The sequence below is a fragment of the Excalfactoria chinensis genome, chromosome Z (assembly GCF_039878825.1).
Source record: "Excalfactoria chinensis isolate bCotChi1 chromosome Z, bCotChi1.hap2, whole genome shotgun sequence".
In the NCBI taxonomy this organism is placed as follows: Eukaryota; Metazoa; Chordata; class Aves; order Galliformes; family Phasianidae; genus Excalfactoria; species Excalfactoria chinensis.
The window spans coordinates 58,887,213-58,912,490 of NC_092857.1; the positions used below are offsets into that span (position 1 = coordinate 58,887,213).

The following is a 25,278-nucleotide window of genomic DNA, read 5'->3' on the forward strand; positions in this document are numbered from 1 at the left end:
AAGGTCAGTACAATCATCAGAAAGTCGTTACAATACAAGTAATGCAGAAATAATCCTTATCTCACTCAAAAACAGAAAATGATGCCCACTTGAAGCAAAAAGACACAAAACAGAAGTGCTGAAGAATTGCAATGAACGTAAAACTACAATGTTTATGTCAGAACTACAAGTTTCAAGGTCTCAGGAAGTTACAGCACTCTTTGCAACAGTACAGTTCCTGCTATTCTTTGTTTAGGATAAAATAAGCTGACAATTCAATTCTACCTGTGTGATTTTCCTTCAGGTATAAAAATAATCTGAATTGCAGCATATCTATGAGAGACTAACCACAAAATGCATCTGTTCTCTTTTTGATGCATCTCCATGAATCAGTTTGTTATTTTCTAAAAGCATACAAAGGGGTTGGAAGTGATGTGGGAGTGTTTACTGGTGAAATCCTTCATCATTTTACATGGAGATTTTCCTCTGAACACTCTTCAGATAATTTCATAAAAATCAGAGATTATTTCCTTATGGAATGCCACACTGTGCTGTATAAGAATCTTGGTTAAAAGCACCAACATTCTTACTAAGCCAGGTGAAAGTGTATTTCTCATCCTGTGTCAGATCCCCTCCTGTAGGCAAGGGGAAAACCTTGCAGGAGATGCAGCTGGCTTGCACCTAACAGAAGATGTTGAGACTTCATGAGCATTACCAAGGCAACTGCACCAGCAGCACGCTCTTCAAATCAAAGACAAAACATTCAATTTACAATTACATTGTAACAAAAATTGTGATCCTTTCCATTAGTAGCTTTTCCTGGAAAACAAATAAACAACTATGTTTCTTTTATGCCAAATTTTCCTGCAAAGGAAAAAACAACCAAGCACTTTTCTTAGCTTTTCCTTTTCTTAGCATGAGAACAAAACTGAGAAGTAAGCCTGTTCAGTAAGGTATTATCTAAACTCTAAACCTATCCTGGAATAACTTTCACTAACATCAGTAGTAAAATCTACCAAATCTTTTTTTTTTCTATTGAATTTTCCTACAAATAAAGTGAAAAAAAAACAAACAAACAAAAAAAACACAAAACACACACACACAAACACACACACACACACACACACAAAAAACAAAACAAAACAAAACAAAACAAAACACAAAAAAAACCTCAAACCAAATCAAAACCCAGTGAACTTGGAAGACTTCAGTTTCAATTTCTTATCGCATTATCATTTATACACTGCTGGTGAGAGGAAATGTTCAGTTTTGGTGAAGTGATCATCATGAAAAACTATAGCAAAAATAACCATTAATTTCACAGACATTTTCAAGCATGGCTGTATATCACCTTTGGTGAATGTTAGCTTATAGAGTAGTCTGAGTATTGTCATTACTTTTCTACTCCACGTTATGAAGTTCTTTCATCACACAGCTGCAACTGTGCTAGAAGTGCTGGGAAGGGACAATGGAACGATGCCACTGACTAGCTGGCACGTCCAGGCTGAGAAATGGAGATACATCCTCCCACATGAGCACTAACAAGCAACACCTGGATCTGGATTTTCAGGTCTGAAGAAAAAGTCATGTAAGTGGGTCAAGTTCATACACCAAAATATGATAGATGAGTAGCTGCAAAAACATGGTGCTGCTCCCAGAAAGGAGGATTTGGAGATGTAAGGGGAATCCAACACCTCCTCTGAAAATGTCTTCAGTGTGTTAATTACCCAGACGGCTAGGAAGAGAAATTTCTGATTTATTTTTAATTTGAATATATCTGTCCTTTGGTTCTTTTTATGCCTTTCTCTACTAGGTTAAAAAAGCCGTTGGTACCCCTTATTTTCTTCTAGTGAAGGTACTCACATACCATAAGCATATCTCTTCTTGATCTTCTTTTTGATATGCTAAACACCTACAGCTCCCTATGTATTTCCTTGGAACACATCTCCTACAGCCCTCAAATGACTTTTTGTAACTTTTCTGATCCAGTGAAATTTTCCTGCATCCTTTTTAAAGTATGGAAACCAGAGCTATGTGTAGTATTTTATTATCAGCAGGTCTAAGAGACAAAAATCGCCTCCCCTCTCTAGTTCTAACAGAACCTGGAATGTAAGACCGCTTTGGCACCCTGGTGAAATATCCTTGCTAATGAATGAGATACAAAGGTAGCGACATGACATAGAAGGCCTCTTAAAAGCCAGGTGGCCAGGCAAGGGAGAGGCAGCAGATAGCGAGATCATTTTCTCACATGACAAAATAAAGCATGAAAGAGGAATTGGCACAATCCTAAGTGATAGGGACAGAAAAGCACCACTTGGCTACAACCCAGGTAACTTAATTATCGTCACGACTTGTTCAGAAAGACAGCCTTTTAACTCCGCTGTGATCCAGGTCTATGCTGCTCCAAAGGACGCCCAGGAGAGGAAACTGTGCAATTCTGCAATTAGAACTGAGCTGGACATACATCAGAAGAAGTGAGGCATGAACTGCTACAATTTGTGAGACTCCGTAGCCTTTATGTGCTGAGTAAAATGTTCCAGTAAAACTGGGAAACAAACGGAGAGCGGAAATTCTGCAAGGCATGACAGAAAATGATATGGCTCAAACAGACAGGACTGCAGTTACATGAAGTTCTTGGAAGAACAAGAGAGTGTCATTTTTAAGCAGAGAGATAATGAGAAAGAAATGAAATTACAGACCCCACATGGTTCTTGTGATAGGTGGTGAAGAGAGGAGACAGTCTGAAAGCCAGCAAAGTTACCCAAGGATTGGAGTGGTGGCTCAGCTAAGTGGGACAGTGACAGGAAGTGTGACAGCGGCTGGGGAAGCTGTAAGGGCATCAGGAGCCAAGGAGAAAAACATGAGAAGCAGAAAAGAGCCTTGCAGCATGTGGTAAGTCCATCCAGATAATGGAAGTATGAGAGCCGCATGAAATACGAAGCAACCTCACTGCCCAGTCAGCCAGACCCGAATGCAGACAATTCTGTATGCCTAGCTGGAAGAAATACAGCCCATGCCACAAAGTCCTGCTGATGGATTTTGAAATGACATATCAACATTTTTTAAGCATAGCTTTTTGCCATAACACTACAGATTTATATCTGAAATTGTGTAGACAGTAAGTAGGACTTGCGGATGTTTTATTATGCGATACTTCGTATATCATCTTTGCAGCACAGTCATCTGCTATAGACGTGCAATGTAAGTGCTATCATTGTGTAGTTTCTTTACCTCAAGACAAATGTTTTCCTTTGCTAAACAGTCCTTTGCTTTGAGAAACATTTGTTTTTTTTCCCTCTACCCGGTTCTCCACTACATGAGGTAGTCCAAAGAGCTTTCAAGACCTTTCACATGACTACAATCCATATCTTCCAGAAAACCTCACAAACTTGTATCTACAACACAAATTGTTCTGTTTATTTATTACCATGGTCCACAGAGCGAGGCAGCCTTTTACCTTACCATTCTCCCTTTCTCTTATTTTCTGGCAGAGTAATTTCCACATGTAGGACATGCAGGACAGAAGGATCTATAAAAACAATGTGCATGCAGCATTCTCTGTCTCAGTTACTGCTAAATTTGTAGAAGTATAAAGAAATAATTCCCAATAAATATGTGAATAACACGATGTACGTTAAAATTTGTCAAGGGCAGGCCTGTCAGAAGCACTTTTAGACATTAATGCTTTTGGCAATACGCTCTTGCACAGAGAAAAGCATCCACAATGATGCAACTTTAATCATCATGTATAAGACACATAGGCCTTTTGTTGTGCACTTGTCCGTCTTTACACAGAACTGATGTGTAATTCACACATGAACACAGAAACAGACAAAAACTCAAATTACAATGGAATATTAAACAATAAATTTAAACTTTGAAAATATCTTTCCAGAACTACCGTGACATGCAGAAATTTAAAACCACCATGTGGAAAAAAAAAATAAATCAATCAATATTTACAATTATGTGCAATTCTAATGTAATACCATCGCATTAACATATCTTAAAATCCAGGAAAGAAAACAAAACAAAACAAAAAAACACCCAAACACTCTATATCCATAGAATTCTGCCGAACTTCCATGTTTAGAGACCTTCCCTTAACTTTATGTGCATGCAGGAACATCATTTCAGCTAAACACCACTATCCAGTTCTCTGCTTACCGTATTCAGGATCCTGTAGTGAAATTATGTAAGTTTGAGTAGAAAAATAATACTGAAAAAGGCATAAATATTTCATTTAAAAATCCCACTTCAGTTTAGAGCTGTGAGTAGTATATAGCTGTGTCTTCAGATTAATAATGCAGCAGTATGGCTCTCACTGTGCTTCCTTTTATGTGCACCTGAAAAACCCTCTACTGCTTCACTACTATGAAAAAATTAAACAGACAAAACATAACTGATTAGCTGTTCAAAAAAAAACAAAAACAAAAAACAAAAACAGAACAAAAACAAAACAACAACAAAAAGTACTTAATTTTCAGTATTTTACCTTTTGATTTTTTAACATCCATTTTAAGGGGATGAATTTAAATACTGTATAGCATGTACACATCTGCACAAACACAAGAAAGAGCCTGAATTTTAATAACAATGTTCTGAGAGATTATGGGACATTTCACTTTTTACAGATATGTTTAATACTTAGCTTTAATGAGTTTAAAATACAGAAGGTCTTCTGCTGTTCTTCACTGGCATCAGATTTGATAAAAGATAGTAACATCTACAGAAAATATACTTAGACAAAGTTTACAGTTATTTCGTAACATAAGATAGGAGTAAAACTCAATGTCATTTTAAAGATAAACATGCATTTTTCAGGCTAATAAATAATGCTATAAATTCTGCTGTGCTGGATTGCAAATAACTTCAGCTGAATATAACTGCATGACATGGGATTTACTTATCCTGTACGTTCACAGAAACAACTTGTTCTCTGACAGCACTCATTCTTGGCAATTTATTGCAGCTGTCAGCAGCCAATTTGTTCAGATTACTGCTCTGCATAAAGGTGTAACAATCATGAGGATTTATTAGCTGATTATGGTAAAGGTGACAGTCAGGATCGCCTCCGAAAATGCAGATGATAAGGAAGTTAAATAATTACACAAAGATTAATATCATTTCACCTCTGTTTTGATCTTGGAATTATCTACATAAAATTATTGCAGTGTGTGTTTTTAATCACAGTAATATATTGACTCAATATGGAAATGATTTACTCACTGTCAAAAACATGTGAATATTAAATGCACTCAGACTGAACAATATCCATATGTACATATGTATTTCTACCTATCAGATGAATAATGACTAATACTGTAAGTTCTGATGTTCACTGGAATGTAAAAAGGCTGTCTTAATGACTTCAAGGACTAATACTTTCCAAATCAAATAATCTTTAAACCTTGTATCATTGGTTCTTAATTTTTTTGTTTAAATATTCTTCTGAAGAACACCAGAATTTGATCTGCTGTGTGAAACTCAGTTATGGACAAGTTCTGTCATACAAATCATCAGATGAATGCAAATACATTCTTCTCCAAATTTTTTTATGAGATCTTTTTGGAGGCTTTTGAAATCCTAAAATAAACACTGAAATGGTTCTCAGACTTCTTTTTGGGAAGGCATTCTTAGATGGAAGCTCACAACGCTCTACTTTCTTTATACTCACATGCAATTGCAACTCAAATGTGTTTGATGAACACATAATGCTCAAAGTCAAGAATGGAAATAAAGCAATCAACATCTCATTTCAAGAATCACCACACTGAACTTGTCTGGGTACCAAGATGAAGGTGGAACTTTATGCTAGTTCTGTGACAGCTACATCTTTCTCCTTCTCTGAACTAGGATGCCATGCTGTCACTCTCACACTCTTAATACTTTCCTCTTTCTTAGAAGTCCCCCTTTCTCCTCCTCTCACATAGCTCCAAAGCCAGCATCTCACTTCCACGTCCTCAGCCTTCTCTAATATCTTTTCTTCACCTTCACACCCTCAAAAAGATAGCAAGCCCCAGCTCTTGAAGTCTCCACTTTGTCACATCCTGACTTCATCCCTGCTCTCCACCATGCTCCAAACTAATGATTATGATAATATACACAAGGCCCACAGTCTTGATTTACTTTTTAATTTTATTATTGTTATTTTTTAATTTCACTGATGTGCAGCTGAGACAGAATAAATGCCAGGAGAAAATATGACATAAATTATAAACATGAATAAAACTGTGAGTTTAGCAGAGGATGAGTAACTCAATTCAAGGGGACTTCGAGTACTCATTTCTGCAAAGCACATGGTGCTTGTTCTGTAATCCTCCAACCAGGAACCCTATCTTGCAGAAGCTTGATATTTCTTAAACATGTTAGCTCCCACATTGTTACCACAGCCCTAGAGTACAACAGAGTTCAGCATCTCTGGTGGCGCATGAGCCAGTGCAGCACAAGCTTGGATGGGGGAGTATGAGAGTGCTGCCACGACAAAACAAGATACTGAGGAAACAGGGATGATCCCATTTTCCATCCCCATAATCAGTTTATTCTGGAAACTTAATTAGCTTTTGGGACACTCCTTAGCAAAGCAGCTCACCAATAGATTTTGCACAGGAAATTCCAATGACTTTCCTGAACTGCTCCTAAATAACCTTTTTCACAGTGTTTTCTCAGCTCTCTGGTTTGCTGTTTCTTTCAATACCTAAGATCTCTTTCAACAACTATACCTTCTTCCTAACCATAGCTTGATCAGGTGGAAATATCTCAAGACAAAATAGTTTTTACTCTCACTTAATAAAATTATTTCTATGTAACACAGTAGCTACTACTTGAACTTTATTCAGGAAGGTAGGAAGATCGTAACAAGATAAAAAAGATTATTTTCCATCACTGATCTTACACTAGAACACCACCAGGAAGACTTTTCTTCCCTTCCTATATCTTCACCATTCCTGGACACCGAGTCAAAATGTTCAGTTTAATTTATGTGCCTTGAAAAAAAACCACAGAAGTTTGCTCATGCGCTTTATAAAATTAATATGTATTTATCATAGTATATACACAGAACAAGTCCTCACCAAACTATTTACAGCCTTCAGAAACAGCATCAAATTGAGGAACTGGGATAGAGAGATCCCTGAAAAGTACAACTGTCAAGTGTCAGTGAATTTCATGCACAGTGACTGGAAAAGAGTATTAGGGAGGGTGAGTATTAAGACCTATCTTTGTGTTCAGATTGAGCTTGACAAATGACAAAATTTTTCATGGAAATCTTCATGGAGAGTAATGTGTTTGCAGGTAACATTATCCAGAGATATGGTACCACCTGAAGGTGAAATGAGAGAAGTGTCTGAAAGGACAAAGTGAAGAAGGATTATAAGCACACTGGCAGCCAGAAATGTCAAAATAAATAAATAAATAAATCAAGAACAGACAGATTTTGGTAGAAATACCATGGATTTTGTTAATGTCAATTCAGTACTGCAGAAACACTGATGACGAGCTTTATCAGAGGAAGGAGTTTTTTGGTATTTATGCCATACAAAAAGTACATATCCAGGCAAACGAAAAATAACAAAACAAGTTTAAAAAAAAACTAAAGAAAAGCTAAAGGCTCTGAGCATTTAACATCGAGGAAAGATTTCCCATACTATCACATTTCATGTGCCTTAATGAAGTGTAGAAAGTACCTGATGCTTTCTACTAGATCATCTCCAGTTAATAAAAAGAAATATACTCAAACTTAAGATACTTCAATTTTTTCAGGAATCTGAAGAGCTATCTAAATAATTGTATGCTTTAAGTTACACATTTTCCTTGTACTTCTCTAATTTTTCCATTGAATTATTTGGGTCCTGGAACAAAAAATGTGTTTATTTTATGACATTCTCTTCAAAAGACTTAGAAGATAGTATTTTAATTATAGTAATAATAATAATGTAAGTATGGCTTTGATGAAGGTGCTCTGAACTCATATAACAGAACTCCAAAAGTCACTTTTTTTTGGATAACAAAGTTAAAGCTAAGCAGAAAACAGAAATGATTTCCCAAGGTTTACAACATATTGAAATAGGTCTGACTGATTATATTACTTCTGAAAAATAGCCATTGTAACCATATGTGCTGACTGAAGTACAAAAAAAATTTCAAATATACATGAACTTCAAATATAAACATATCATATCATCTGTAGGGCTTTATGGTATAAAATAAAATACTACCATGTATACTGTTGATAAGCATTTATGCCCAATATTTAGGCTGTTTGCCTTAAGTCAGTTTGGCTTAAGTCTTTTCTGACTTCCAACAATTAAGCACACAGTACTATCAGACTGATCTAAAGAAAGCCATTAACCCAAATAGAAGCAAAACAAGGAAAAGGTTTGTAGAAGTATAAACACATCTGCTTTTCCATTCCTCATTATAACAGCCCCTAAAAGCAATCCTCCTAGTTAGTAACATCAGTGTCCCAATGAAAGCACCTATATCCAATGTTCTAACAATCAAAGTACAGAAATCTGATGACTATTTTTATTGAGAAAGTAAGGATATCTACTACATTATGATGTAAATACTTAACTGAGCTTTCAAAGTTCCAACAGACTGCACAGCATCTATAAGACAGGCTTTTTTTCCCCCCTTATTAGTTAACAGCTAATGCCAGTGGTGGAAAATATTAGTATATATATTATTTTCTAACATGATAAAAACAAGCATTATCACACAGATTTCTTTAATTGCATGTAGCCCAAGAAGGCTCTAATTTCATTCATGAAGTAGATTAAAACAATAAGAATAACATTTTGATCTTATGTGTGTATCACATGTCATGAAAATTATTTCTCCTTTATGCCATACCTTGCAATATGGAACCTCCTGCATCTTGATTAGAGTTCTAACCATGGGATTTTGGAAAACCTACGCCTATCAATTGGTAAAAGCTGCCACCTACTGGTCAGTACTAATTATTTTACACCATCAAAGTAAAGAATAAAATCAACGCAGCAAACTGCACTCATACTTTGTAAAAAATCCTCTGTCACCTTAAAGATAAAATAAAATAAAATAAAAAGGCAAGAACAAATGGTCATAAGAAACAGTTTCCTCGCCAAGGCTCATTTTAATCATCTCTTCTCACCCCCAGAGAACTAGAAGGCTGTAATTGCACAAACCTGCCAATAAAATCATCCTTTTTGCCAGCATCTTTGTCCCACACGGTAATATCAATAATTCCACCTCGTTCTTCATAGAGATGAAAGTCAAACTGCTCCCTCCACTGAGGATTCAAAGTTTTTGGCATAATCTGAAAAGAGCACAAAAAGAAAGTCATAGTACATTGTGTAGGCACACCGTTCTTTAGATTTGATATTTAGAGTCTGTCCAGGAATTTTATTTATTTATTTATTTATTGCAGCACAGTAATTAAAAAAAGACTATTGGTCAGTTCTCTCATACTTATGTGACACATCAGCAACCTCCAAAATCTTGCAGCCTGTCACCTTCAAAAGCATCCAGAACAAAGGGCTTACCCTGGGAATGGAACCATTTTTCTGCAGAATAATCATGCCCTATATTGAGTGACAGTTAGCTACAAAGTGCCTCAGCCTAAAGGAAAACAAAGCACCTGAAATGACGAGTAGATGGTGACTGAAAAGACTTAAACAGAAACAATTTGATGACCAGCTCCTTCCCCAGCTTCAGAAACACTTGGAGAAAAACGATACCATGGTCTACACGTTATGAAAGAATATTCTTTCACTTTCATTTTAAAAAACAAGAATGGAGGAAAAAAACCACAGAATTCTGCAGGTTACTCCCCCTCCTTTGCAGCTCATTTGAAAGTAGTATTCTGAATCATTTTAAGTCCAGCTACTTCTTACAAAAATCATACTTCAATGGACTTCAGTCTATGTATTTGTAAAGATGCTCTGCAGGACAGAAAGCTTGCAGTTTTTATAACCAAAATGCAAAAGCTGTTGTCACACTCATCCTAAGCAAAAGTTGAAGCTGCCTAATACCTTGCTTATCAAGATATCACTCTTTTCTATGTCAGTTTGTACCACTGCCTTGAAACAATGTCAACATTAACAAAGATTAAGAGATAGTGGTGCTATTAAAGTGTTAAAGTCCTAAAAGCACGAGATTTGATTTCAAATTTTGTTTTGTACATGAGAAGGCACATAAGATTAATAAAAAAACAAAACACTTTTTTTTTTTTTTTTTTTTTTTTTCAAACTGAATAACATTATCACAAAACTGAGTGAAAACTAAGGTGAAAAAGTCGGTAGATATGTACTCTGGAGTGGGTAACAGGAAACAAAAGCACAGAATTCCAGCTAACTGACTTTTCAGGCATTTTATAGGAACTCCCTGCTACATAAGGGTCCTGATGTCATTTTGGAGGTGTAATCTCAGTACTATGCGCTGCAAATTGCTTATCACAAAGAATGAAAAAAGGATGAAATGGTCAAATGCTAATACATGTGTGCATATGTGTCTGTAAATTATTGATCACATAGGACCTACACAGGTCCAATTCATACCACAAAAAAAAGGTAAAGAACAGCCACTCCACCTATCATAATGCAACAAAGATACTGAAAGTTGATCAAAGGAACAAATACATGCCCATATATTGAACATGTGTATGAAAACAACTAGCAAGCAAATGTAATGCAATGAATTTACATTTCCTATCAGGTTTACTTTTTTTACAGAAGAAAACGTGAATTATTTTTCATAAAATAAATAAACTGAAGATAGTGTTAAATAGTATCTACAGGATATTGGGGGTGAAGATACGCCAGTTAGACCATGTGTTTTCTGTTGGTGCTGTTGAAACATTAAGATTTCTGACATATCCTTTGCTAAATTTCAATATATGCCCATTAGGCAAAATGGTTACAAACAGTGATCATTCAGAATTACACCTCTGAAAAATATCTCGTTGTTTGCCTCAAAACATGTTACAGAAAATAAATATTGTAAATGCTTGGTAGAAAACAGATTTATTTATTTATTCTCATTTTCAGAAACCAAATAATGAAAGAGAAGCTGTCTCTAATATCTCAGGTGAAACTGAAAACAATAGATACATATATAGAAACAAAAATGGACCTGACTTCCTCAATAAGCAGTTCAAATGCAGGAGGCAGACCATGATCTGAATTAGGACTCCTGACAGAACTGTCTTCCCTGAAATTTTAGAAATACCAAGATATATTTTCAAAAGCTTAATCAAACCCAGCAGTTAAGGAGCAGAAATAAAATAAAATAAAATAAAATAAAATAAAATAAAATAAAATAAAATAAAATAAAATAAAATAAAATAAAATAAAATAAAATAATAAAATAAAAGCATTTCACATCTACTTATGACCCCTATGTGATTCCTGAGAAAATGTTCAGAGTACCAATTTTCCTGTTCAAGATAAGATGGGAATTATAAAAACAAACCACCACTACTGACAGAGAGATGGTATGTATGGCACAGAAAGCATGAGGTTTCAGAAGAACCTCAATTATCTTCTGGTGGTAATGTAAAAAATTAAGGCACTCCTATGTTCATTCTTCCTCTCTGATGAAAGCTGGTATCTTTTAATGTTTGCCATGGATGAAGTACACTAATTCTAAGATTGCAATTTTGAGAAGAACTCACAGTTTATGAGAAGCTTGTGAGATTCTACTGTTTCTCCATAAGCCCAACTTTGATTATAAAGCCCTGTGGTTGGCTCAGAGTTCTGCAAAATTGACACGTAAACACTTCTGTCCTCCTTACTTTGGCTTCCTTCTAGCTCTGAAAACTATAAGGGTGACCATGGGCATAGAGAGAGGAAAATGAATCAACAGTGGTGCCAGTAGGAAATAGAAGAATAAAAAAGAAAAACAGGAAAACCAAGGAGCTCTCTTCAATCATTTCCTCCGTTATCTATCCTCCATGTTTGTTAAATACATACATACATAAAAATTTAATGAAACCTTCTGCAAGGACACAGTGAAGAAAGTGAAGATACAAATATGACATTCTAATCATAGGTCTGTGCAAAGGCTACTTGCATCACTGTAGAAAAGCACAAAGGTGGTATCTCCTTTCCACAATCATTCTACAATTGTCCCCTGCAACAAATGGCCAATAGCAGGAATTAAATGCCAAATAGACTTTCTGGAAAATGCAGTTTACCTCCTTACTCGTTTTCATTTTTAGCAGTCTTTTTTGTTGTCAGTGAATCCCCAGGCACAATCTAAATAATCATTGGGAAAAAAAAAATAAAATAAAATAAAAATAAAAATAAATATATATATATATATATATATCTCCAGGGAGAAACAGAATATTTCAAACACAGTCCATTGTGCAGTTTAGGTAACAACTAAAATTACCTTGCTCTTGTACTTCTGATGCCCCAGCCGGAATTTCACGTAAGGATCACTTAGTCCATTTGCATCCATTGCCTTAAGTTCACGGCCTTCTATCAAGGTAATGCTGACTATTCCTCTCCATAGCTGAGATTTTCTGTGCAGGTCTGAGAGACGTAAGCTCTGGGTCTGAAATTTCAGGGAAATAAAAACATAAATTTAGTTAAGACAAATCCAGAAATTTTCTCTGCATTTTAATGTTCATCTTCACGCTATCATGAATTTAAAACAACCATCTTGAGCCATTTTTAAGTTATTTGTCAGTACACAAGTAAACTGCATTATGAAGAATTACTCTGAGAGTAAATGGTAACAGATGCACACGTAATGGCATATGCTGCTTTTGCAGAATGATACACACTAACACTACTTAAGGGAATTTTTGAAAAAGCAATTTTGGTTTTCCCTGCTTCACTTCTCCCCCTGCCAACACAACTAACAGCAATATTACACAGCCTCTTATATTAGTTGCATATGATTGAATGAACTTGAACAAACACTGAAACACACATAAAGAACAGTGAGAAAATGAAACATTAAAATACAAACTTACCATGAGAAACATGGATCAAGGAAAAATGAAACAATAAAATCCTGTACCTGGCAAGTATATGTGGTCTCTAAAATGATCTTGTAGCCTCAGAAACAGTATGGAAAACTGAATCTATTATCGGCACAGTAGTTCAAGACTTTCATGACAAGACATTGCCAAACCTCTGATTGGAAACGTGCAGTTGTGGACTGAGCTTTTCAGGCCAAAAAAAAAAGCCCTACATGGGCATACACAAACCAGTCACAGCACTCACTGACAAACTCCACTGTGGGAGAAGGCTGACTGGGGGGAACAGACAAATCACCTTTGCCTCCTCAGGTACATAAAATGTGCTTTGGGGTGCATGGGAGAACGTCTTTCATTCTGCAATTGTACTCATTAAAATTACCTGAAGTTAGAACACTAGATAAAGATACAATATTTCAACCAGAAATAATTCCTTCTAGGAACCAAAGAGACTCATGTTCATCTAGATACTCATCTGTAAGTATATCAAGGCTGTATTTTCTTTATTAGATACTGCAGTCAGAGCAGAGGCTTTACATGCTCAGGAACTGATTATGTAACATAACTCCTGCACTGTTAGTTTCATCACTTGTAAATCTCCATTATCTCTATTAAAGGTTTACAGTGCAAATCTGGGATGAGTCTTTCACAGTAAACAGAACTGGATGGTTGCAGTTACGCACATGCCTTGGATTATAACCTTCTCTCAACACACTCCAAAGAGAAGAGTTACAACCAAGGGCTGGGTTTACTGTGGCTGGAGCAAACCTTAATAACATGCTTTTAGCAATATTTCACAGAACATATTGACAGACATTTGTATTTTCTAATAGCTACTCTTTCAAACAGTATAACTTCTGCCAAAATATTTCACTATGATTACTAGGAATCTACCTTCCTGGAGTTAACAATATGACTGCAGAGAGACTTCTCACAAAATTATCTTTTCTCCGAAGGCAAACACAGAACCAGGGAGTTCATCTAACATTTGACTTAACCTGTTAGATAAAACAGAAGTGTGACAACAGAAAGCAGAAATCCTACAAAACTTTGGGCACCAGAGGAAAACTCAGTCCTCAGGCTCTTGTGGGCCAAGACTTCAAGAGCATGTTCTGGAAGAATGTATTTATCAATGCAAATTTATTATTATTTTCTTCAACAGAAGAGAAGCCTTAGAGAATACTCCTGAAAACTCTGCAAGTACTTTTGGATATCCATGCAATCTTTGAAACTCTGGCCCGTACTTACTTGTAGAATTCTCACAGTGTGTCCTTCCCAAGCCTGACCTGACCAACCTTCATGCTATGCAAAGTACTGCCTCACTGTTACATGTGCTTGTGCCCATGAGAACAGATTGCTTTTACTAAATCTTGTTACATATACTGCTAGGACACACCTTTCCTCTGAGTCTAGGAATACAAAACCTAAGAGTAGTTCACCAGTCAGGATATGAGGTAAGCTATTGGTAATAACTGCATCTAGGCACTGTTGCAGGCAGAATTAGATGCCTAATAGAAACTCACTTTGAAGATAAAAGGTCTTAAAAAATAAACATACAGCACAACTTTGTTCCCCAACAGCATCTCTATCCAAAGAATTACTTTGGGTAGAGGCCCTTAAATTTAATGCAACCAAGAAAGAACATAGAAATGATAGAATTATACTTCTCTCCATTGCCAAAAAGAGCAAATGTACAAATACAGGGCAGTGAAACAAAAGCACCAATGTAATTAACTGCTACAAATTCAAGCAAAAAGTCAGAATTCTCTCCGAGCTTCTAAAAAGGCCTTCAATTGGATTGTAACAACTGCTTTTAACTTCTGCTTACAGTAAGCAGAAATTTTATAAATGGATTACTTCTGTTGGTTTCCATGACAGGGAAGAACATTCATCTTAACTTCCTACTAACAATAACTTACATACTTAGGACATTCCCATTCCAGGTGAAGCTAATCTAACTTATTCAGAACCTAAGACATTTACACTGCCCTCTCTCCTGTGTATTCTTAATATAACTGTCCTGTTAAATCTGGCCTAGGATGTTTACTCTAACAATCTAATGTTGTCACTATTGTAATGATCCTGTGGCAACAAAGCAATATTTGCAGTAAGAGCTAATACTTCTGCAGCATTTCCTTCATTTTTGCGGTGTGCAGAGCACAACCACCTTGCATTCTACTCAACTGCAAGGAATGCCAAACTGTACTTGCTGGAACCAGCTCATATGTAATATAATGAAGGCTATTCCATGGAGTAAAAGCAGTCAGTAAGCTTTATATTTTCTGGCAAAAGACCGGAATATTTAAACAAGATAAAGGTATACTGTCAAGAATTGCTGGAGAATCTGTGTCAGTTTAACTCTAACCTTCACCCTTGTCATCCTCCCACCAATTCCTCTTAGAAACAGTGGTTGCAAAGCTGGTCTCCTGATGATCATGCTATTTCCCACCATCCTAATTTTGAACTGAATGTGACACAAAGAAGGGCAATGGCCATGAGACTTGACAGAAGCTCCCTGTGCTTTTGGAAGTCAGAGCCTGAACCCAGAAACTCCACTCAGTGAAATTCTTCTTCGCCGTTTTGATTGATAACTATAATAGCTGCTACATTACATACTGTTAATGCAAATATAAGCTTCACCAAATATTTGCATAATTTTTATAACCAGATGTCTAACAGACAGGTGTATCTATTCTGACGTTTTTTTTACTCCTATTCCATTATTTAGTACCTTTCCTTCACACGCTATTTACAGCTGATAAACTGACATTTAGGACCCCATGACTTATAAAAGCTAGTATTTTCTTAATTTATTTTTCTAAAATAATAATAATTATAATAATGCCACCTTCTATTCCAAAATTCTACTTGGTTTTGGTTCAAAGATTCTAACTGACTCCAAAATACTTCAGTTAATGAATGTCATGCAACTCTATGTTTCTGATTTTCCTCGTTATCCTTAAATTACAATTTTCTATTTCCAGTCTTACTCTCTACTCAAGAGGCATCTTGAGACATCATCATTCCTGTGGAAACATCTTTATTTCAATTTTAAAATAGCAGAAATGCTTCACAGAGTTTTTCATGTTAGAAGGCAAATCAGTAGTCACATAAAACAAACATCTTTAGTTAGGAACAAAAGCATTAGTCAATAAGGTCATCACTTTTGGCATTTTAGTCAGTGCAACTGAACATATAGGTTTTTAGGGAAGCAAAACAAAACAAAACAGTAAACAGTGACAAAACAAAAACAGTAAACTAAAAGCAAAGTGTAAACTACTTTAATCCACTTGCTTCAGGAAGTAAAAACACTACTTAAACCAAATTAATTAAAGAAAATACAGCCTCTTAGTTATGACTTTGTTATGAAAATAATATTTTTACTCTTAATTTATACACAACCTGTTGCAACCCAGACTAAATCATCTTTCTTTCTAGGAAGAACAGACCTTTTATTCTAATTAACCATTCACACTGAAAGAGCTCACCACAGATTAATAGTTTGGAAGAACCTGACCTGCAACTGCTAGCAGGGTTCTGGTCCTTCAGTCTTCTGCAGAGGTGTTCCTAAATGCTCTGCCACTGTCAGTGAGATCATCCTACAGTGGTTGTTAGTATAACAATCTGACCCAAAAACCTTATGACTTTGCACTGGGTCTGGCTTGGATGGAGTTCAGCTTCCTCACAGTACCTACATGGTGGTGTTTTCTGTTTGTTGCTAAAGAAGTCTGATGATCCAGCAGTATTATGGCTATAGCTGAGCAGTGCACAGCATCAAGATTTGGTGCTGGACAACATACAGCAGACTTGCTAATTTTGCATATCACAATCCATTCTGACCTATTTTCTATCTACAGTAAAACTTACTTGCAGAAAGCACTGGCTTGCTTCCTTCCTTAGTCCTAAGATTTTTTTATTTTTTTTTCAGACTTACTCTAAAATGTGTATGTCAGTTGTGCCCAAATCACTATGATAGAACATATCCATTTGTGTTAAGGGAGGAGATGAGATTAATTTGCAGCGCAGTGGATACTGCCAGACTCCAGGGAAAAGACAGTGTTCTACCGGAAATGATAGATAAGGGCTGGAGCTGACTCTCTGGGGAGGTATTAGAATATCCATCACTGCCAATTTTTAAGGACAGATTAAACAAACACCTGTCAGCAGAGTTTTGCTGTCACTGTTCCCACAATAGATTAGGAAGACAACTTTTCAGGCTGTTACTCCAATTTTCTGTCTTTTTTCACAACCACACCACTGTTTTTTAATTATCCAAGGCATGAAAAAGTGAGGTTTGGTCTGTTCACCAATGCCTGTCCAGCTGGTGCCCTCACCTTCCAGAGAAAGCTCTGTTACCTTCTTAAGTTTCTTCTTTGATGTTTTGTTGCCTCCTTACAATGACCACCACAGGATATAATTTGTAATCCAAACTCTATACCCACTTTTTTTAGTTACTGGTAAATACATACTGCAATATCCCCTGCCCTTTTCTGTATTAATCTAATCTTAGAGCAAACTGTACTGCAACAGTAGGGGAGAGTAGGGGGAATTTTCATAAAATATTTACCAGTAACTTCAGATTCTTCACATAAAATTCTGCTTGTTCAAAATGAACTGAATTGTTATTTGAAAGCGTGTCACAAATAAGGGTTTCTGCTTAAGTTTGTGGAAACAATTACTTGTCAAATGCAAGCTAAAATACTCCACAGTGGTAAAAAAACACAGTGTGTTTAAAATAAATAAATAAATAAACAAACAAATAAATTAAAAGTAACATTAACTCTTCTTGAGGGAGAGAAAATCATGCAAAGTCATTACGTAGTAGCAGAAGACAAAGAATACTTGACAATCTGCAACAAACTCCCCCAGTTTTTTCTTAAATGCCTCCAAGTCTGTGCTTTAGATTTCAATGCTAAACAACGCACTGCATAGCAAGATTTTATCTTTAAAAAAAAAAAATAGTGGTTGCAAACACAAAAGGACTGATGTTTTATCATCAGAAGGTAAGAGAATAATGAGAGTTAGAAGAGTTAGGTTCTAAATAAAAAATATTTTTTTTACACGAGAAAACAGCACATTTAAGGAGGCTCCTCTTTTCCCAGTCATTAGCTTTAGGATTAATATAGGCAAATAATATATATATACTTATATAAATACTTATATATATAATATATATATACTTATATAGTAATATATACTTATATATATATATTGACAGTGCAGCATAGTATAAAATGATGAGGAGAAAGGGAGCAGCATGTACATTTGTTGTGGAGAATCAGCACACGACAAGTCAGAACTTATTTTTTCTAGCACTTAATAACCAGAGCACAAGGGGGAAAACAGCTTCTCTCAATTTATCTGTGCTAACTCACATTAAAAATAGTCATCTTTTTATTCTTGTCACATGGATAAATTCCACTTCAAGGATTCTGTAATGAAAATATCTCCAGCAATTAACACCGTTCATCTCATTGCCAGAAACTGCATTCACTGTTAGTAATGAATAATGTCTCCCGCCAGTATGGCCTTTTCTGTGCTCCTGTTACACCTAGATCATAACAACAGTGTTTTACTAAATACTTCTGGCATTCAGAAAGTTTAGAAAGAAAGAGAGAAGGAGATTTGTTTCCCTTAACCCAACGAACAAGTGCAAGCAGCAAAAGCAGGAAATTGCCAGAAATTACATAAAAAATAGAAAAAAAACAATGTGAGTACTGAATGGGTGGGAGAAACCTGTGAAGAACCATGTAAAGCTATGTGGCAGAGAAAAGAGCTTTACTTAAATAAATTTCTGAGGAGAAAATGCAAAAACCCAGGAGGCCCAGAAATAAACAGAGAGACAAGTCTGTATCTTTACCAGAAGAATTAACATGAGAAGGAAAACCAACCCAAAGGGAAAACTATGTGGGGAATACTGCATGCCAAGGTCACAGAAGGTCAGATTCGACACACAGAGAGGAAAGCCCAAGAGCACAGGTCAAAGCTTTTCAGTTTTTGCCTTTTGAAGAAGCTAGTGGAAACTAAAAATAATATCCTCTATTTATTTTAAATGAATTACTCAAAATATTCAGACCCTACAAATACTTTGTCTTCTAATGCATAGAATATCTAACAGATTGAACCCTAAACCACAGGAATGGAGACATGGGAAAACTGTGCCTATGGGGCAAACACCTGCATCACAGGAAAATGCATGGAACACTAAATAATCCATCTGCACCTTTACTTGAAGTGTAATGAATCTTGGCATAGAATTAGTGGTAATTGCTTTGAACCTTGCAGAAATGGAGGTAGTTGCTCTCCCATACCAGTCAGCAGAAGCCATACCTATGAATCTGCAACCCCTGAGCAGCTGTTTGCTCAACAGCAACGTCATGTTGTGGATGAAGTAAAACAACCAACTGAAAACATAGTGCAAATTGTAACTTCCCAGCTAAAAGATGGTTTGTCTGCTTGGTTTTTAAAACAGCCCCTTGTGAGTTCCTCTTTGCTGATGACAGGAAATTTTGCTTTCCACTGGATGCAAATGCTCTGACTTCAAAACTGTTCGAATTTCACTTTTGCTAGATTCTGTGAAGGATGAGTATTTCCTCTAACTCCCATGAGTTTGGATCGAGTATGTCTGCCATAAAGAAAACATGACAGGGAAAAGTTCTAAAAAAACAACATCAATAACGAAACTACCACACAACCAGAAACAAAAATAAATTTTCAGCAACACTACTAACAAATGTTTATAACATTACTCTGGTTGAAAACTGTAGGAAATGGATAAAATAGACAGATGCATTTACCTGCATATTTCATGAGACCCTAAATTCATCTTTTGCAAGTATAGAGAAAGCAGTAACTGAAGAAGAGATTCAGAATTTGGCCAAAGCAACTCTGTGCAAGGATATGAATACTGCAATACTATTTCACACATGAGACTAGTTATCATTCTTTTTCACATGTTACTCAGAATACATGGAATTACATGAAAATCACATTGCTCATGAACACAATAATGTTCATGAATACAAAACTGCATCCGTTACATCTTAACTTCAATCTATGGATGCTGCAGAAAATTTACATTTCAAGCACATCGGTGTGGAAATTAATACATTCAGTCATAATTTATAAAATCAGACTAATTTTGTAGAAGTGTCACTGTGAAGACTTCAGAAATAAAAGCTTTAAATTTCTTTATAATAACTCTAAAAAATTTAATGCTATTTTTTTCTCAGCTCTCATTAATGACAGAAGAATATTTCCTTAAGAATAATCTCAAATGGGGAATTTTCCTTTTTATCTAGAAGTATTAAGCACTAACATTGGCACAGCTGCCCAGAAAAGCTGTGGTGCCCCATCCTTGGAGGCACCCAAGGCCAGGCTGGATGGGGCCTGTTCAGTCTGTGGAAAAAGAGTCTGAGGGGGGACCTTATTGCTCTCAGATATTTTAAAAAAATCTTTAATTATAAAAACAGTAAGAAAGCTTAAAACTCAAAAGCAGCATAGCAGCATTAAGCAAAGGTGGCTAGAAAACTGATGTGGAATCATACATTCTCATTACCTTTTTGGAAACAGAGAGGAAAAAGACAAGAATTAATCGTAGTCTACTACTGTTTATGTTTCAGCCTTCCCCAGCTAAAAAAGAACGTACACAGCCTACTTTTTCCTCATAAACAATGACTCCTAGGAGTAGGAAAGTCTGCATACAGAGCTGTATAAAGTGGATACTGATTTCCCTGCTCTTGGAAAATCTCACTATTCCCTTGAAGCCTCTGATCAGGAAAGTCTCTCTCTGCTCTGAGAAGCATCATGAAATCTTTCACACAAGAATTTTAGACAGTAACAGTAATAAGTAATAGGAAAATGAAAGCTACCCTTTGGCATGAATTGTTTTTTAACATCAGCAAGCGATACAATAATTGATTATACATGAGATCTTAAAACCGTCAAAAAAGAGTTAGAACACCTTTAGCAATTATTACCTGATATTATTAGGTAACATCAAGATAGGCTGAAATGCTACAACAAACTTGAATGGTGTAATTACATTAAAAACTCAAGTGTTTCATGATTTGGGTTTGACAAAGTGTGAACAGTTCCATTAAAACACATTTGGAAAGACAATAAATCTTGTGACACAAGATTTCAGTCCCAGAAGCAGGCTTGGTAAAACATAAAAGTTCTTCTACAAGAAATGCCAGAAGACCACATGCTAAAATTACCTTACTTGATCTTTTCCAACTCTTCCTCATTAGCATTGTCTGAAAATAAAATAGAGCATTTTAATCACCTTTTCTCTGAAATGCAGAAAAGGAGGCCAGCTGTCTCCAATAGGACAATCCACATATAATGACCACTGTCACTGAAGCAGCAACACATGGACTGCAGCAACAACTACACAAGACTGAAATAAATCCAGACAACCAGCAACATTGCTCACACCCAGGCATACTTCTCTGGGTGCTTTGAACTTCTCATTACAGACAATGCATAATGTATGAAAAATGATTAAAAAGAAAATAGATAAGCAAAGGAAAAAACAAAACAAAACAAAAAAAACCCCTGCCATTATTTACACTGACATCAATTTTGACTGATCCTGCAATTTGGTTTTTTTAATATTAATATATTCCAATTCTTTAGAAAACTCTAGCTGAGAGCTGTAGTTGAAGAAGGACAAACCCTACAGAAGGATCCTTGGGCAAATATTGTACAAATATTACAAAATCTTTAAGATTACTTTTGCTACTCAATTTTATGGCAGTAAAAAACAGCTTGATAAAAATAGTTTGATAATTACATGCATGAGCTAAAATAAAATAAATGGGCTAGAAATAAAATTCAGAGTTTGACTGAAAAAAAAAAACAATGAAAACAAAAAAAGACTAACCAAAACCATGACACAGTAGCCATATCCCACTACGTAAATAATCTGTGAAACTTTGGTTTGCTAGAGATAATGCTTTAACATGCTGGGAGGCAGAACCCAGAGACAGATATTTTTAACTGGTAAATAAAATCGCTCAGGATAGATGTGGACAATTTACCTGTGAGCATAACTGTTGCTTAAAGCAGTTCTATGGAAATACTGGGAAATTATCTGTGCAATTTAACATTTCTCATCCTGTGTTTTCACTGTGCAGGAATAATTCAAAGGCCATTAATTTTTTTGAAGCTTTCTTCAGCACAGTGTATATATATATATGTATATATATGTATATAAACTATTGGAAAAATACATCTTTTTCAGACAGAAATAAATTTTGAAAAGCTAACATTCTGCTTGTTATAAGTATTATGTAGGGGAAAAAAACAAAACTGTGATCTTCCTACTATTAAAACATCCATAATTTTGTTTAAATATGTGCAGCTTGTTCAGAGGCGAACACCTGGCTGGTGTTTAAGTTGCTATGGACAGACAAAATTTAACAGCTCTGCCATGTTAGTGACACTGTAGTGCTGGCAAATATGCATAGATATCTGAACTCTAAACAAGCTGCAGAAAGCCACTTGGCCCATTTTTATGGACAGAGTTAAGAGGCATGTGGAAACCAAGCAGCTCGAGGCCATGGCACTTCATGGATATGGGCACCGCCACTGCCTCAACCTGAACATTTGCACATAGAACACAGGCTTAGCTTTGAAACCAGGATGGGAGTAGGGAAGACAGTCCGGTCGAATCATCTCAACCAGCCATATACATAAGACTATTTTAGCTTCAAGCAGCTAAGTTCCTGTAGTATCTACAGAAATGTGACTACTTGTTGAGTGCACTGACGCTGTAATCAGCTGTATCAAGATAAGCTGTAACCACTCTTAGAAGCCAAGAAAGCAAATAAATTGCATAGGGCAGATTGTGATGGATGGACTACACAGAAATATTTCATATGAAAATATTCCATGCCTCAGTTTGCTTCTGTCAATCTTTTTTTCTGTGACTGTATCACACCTTTGACAAAGTTGACATATGAGCTTGCACTGTATGATTTAAGACAGCAAGCAAATTGACAGCATATGAATGTTGTCAATGTTTTTATTGATTAAAAAAAAAAAAAAAGCAGAAAGTATTTAGTATCACATGGGAATAATTATCTAAGAGAAAATAATGCTGCCATTTTAATCTCAGATCCAAGAAACACATGTTTCCGTCTTTCAATTTTTGTATGCTACTCAAGCCATTGATAGCTCTACAATAGTAGTGCCCAAGCCCTACTGCCCCAAAGCCACTGACATGATCGACCACCAACTTTCAGTTCCCTATAGCCAAGAGCTGACTTTAAAACATAGGTTAGAAAGGACTGTTCTTAAGAGTAAATGGGAGACATGCAGTTCCAACCAATCCACAGATGCTGTGCAAGACCCATACTGATGAAATCTGCAGGCTCAGCTCTGCTAGCAAAAGAGCCAGAAACACTCACATGCACTATATGGCACCAGTGGTTACAACACTGAGCATGGAATCTGCATACACCATACATATTTTTAACTGGCATGCATACAACTATGAACGATGCACAGGCATGCATGAAGTACACTCATTCAAAGATAAGTATTAAAAGAGTATTGCTGAAATTACAGAAACAAAATAAACTTCATCTGAATATGTCTAAGAAAAAATGTAAATCATTACCGACTTTTTAAATTAACATTCTTTAGAATGAGAAATTAAGGAAAAAATAGTGTTGTCTACATTATAAACACTTTTTTACAAGTTTTTTGTTTGTTTGTTCGTTTGTTTTTCACTAGAGAGCTCAAGTTTGATCTTGTTTTTATATACGCATATCAAGTTCTTTTAGATTGTCTTCTTTGCTTATACTAGATAACTCAACTACCTGTTCTATCAAAGCAAAACAACTGAAACAACTATATAAACCTAATACAAAGGAAATGCAAATGAATTACTGGAAATACAGATACAGCAGCTCAATTGCTACAGCAGAAAAATATATGTATATATATCGTTTTTCCCAAATTCTAAACACATTCTTATTTCTCAAATGTATATCAATGATTCATTCATCATTTTTTATTTACAGTTTAAGAATGCTCATAAGTCAGAAGAAATCCAACTTTTCATTTCAACAGTACTCAAAAGATTAGACTGTATTAATGTAAATTGAATGATTAGATTATTATTTAAGAAGTTAACATTTTTATGCTGTTAGAAAAAGCAGCAGGTCACAAAAGACAATGATCCATTCAAGATTTGTTAGAAATGCTCATTTATTCATCTTTCTATATTTATAGATAATTGCAGCCTACTTCTGCATTCTTTTCCTGAGAAAAAATATACTACGAGAATCAAATAATATGTTCTTATTTACAAAAATAACATACAGAACCACCTTTAAATTGAAACAGTGTCTAATATTCTTCTCCTGGCAGTACACAAACTGTCAACTACTTAAGCTTTGTTTCTCATGACTTAGTGATAAATCATCAGCTCTTGTAATTCATAATATAATTTTACGTAGTCAAAATGCACAAATGGAAATGTCAGTATTCTTATTTTTTATCTGCATATAAAGATGTACTTTGTCTTTGTCTTAGGAAATGGGACCTTTTAGCTGTACACTGTAAAGAATAGTAATCTGCACACTGAAAATTTGCATTTATCAGAATTTCTTTCCAAAAAAAGGACAAGAATTTTCATGTGTGGACAAAATCTTTTTCACATCTCTTTATACATCTCAAGGCTTCACAAAAGATAGGTCTATCCAAAACCAAAATCAACTGCAATTCTTCAACAGTAACTGCTTTTTAAAATCACTAGTCATAATATCTCTCTCACACAGACAGGAAGCGAAACACAATAAGACTACCAATTTTCTACAACCAGTCCACTGAATCTCCAACTGGAATATCTTATCAACCAGTGCAGGTGCTAAAAGTGTAAATATATCCTATTCAGCATGATGGGATAGATCTTATAACCTGTGCATATAACACAACTGTGGTACGCTGATAAAATGCTATGCTAGAAAGAATTCTGTCTATCCTCTACCTAGCTACAAATATTGCCTATACACTCATCCTTTATCTACACCTGTATACCTGACCTCCAAAACACTCCCAGCTGCTCCATTTCAGGCAGACGAACTATCTTTTTGGAAAATCTAATCTGTATTAAACAATTACCAAACATCAAAACAGCAAGTTTTGTTCAAATGGCTGAGGTATGGATTACGATTGTTATGATTACAAGTTGTCAAAATACAGGATCTGACTCAATGCTAATTTATGCCATTGCTATAAGGAAAAGCTAATACACATTTTGTTGAAGCTCTTCTTCCTCTCTCCCCCTAAACAGTCTTAAGAAATATCTGTAATTT

General features: G+C 35.6%; 1 protein-coding gene across 5 annotated transcripts in view; it reads right to left on the bottom strand.

The window, feature by feature from the left end:
• The window catches only part of MCTP1 (multiple C2 and transmembrane domain containing 1), a 246,706-nt gene that overhangs the window by 119,723 nt on the left and 101,705 nt on the right, over positions 1–25,278 (bottom strand). For 3 of the 5 annotated variants that reach the window (XM_072359049.1, XM_072359051.1, XM_072359053.1), the window contains exons 6-8: positions 21,169–21,207; positions 12,355–12,519; positions 9,147–9,277 (exon numbers count right to left, since the gene is read on the bottom strand). In XM_072359049.1, the coding sequence (XP_072215150.1) occupies positions 9,147–9,277; positions 12,355–12,519; positions 21,169–21,207 (335 nt within the window). The remainder of the gene's footprint in view (positions 1–9,146; positions 9,278–12,354; positions 12,520–21,168; positions 21,208–25,278) is intronic. The other 2 variants (XM_072359050.1, XM_072359052.1) reach the window with 1 other exon arrangement.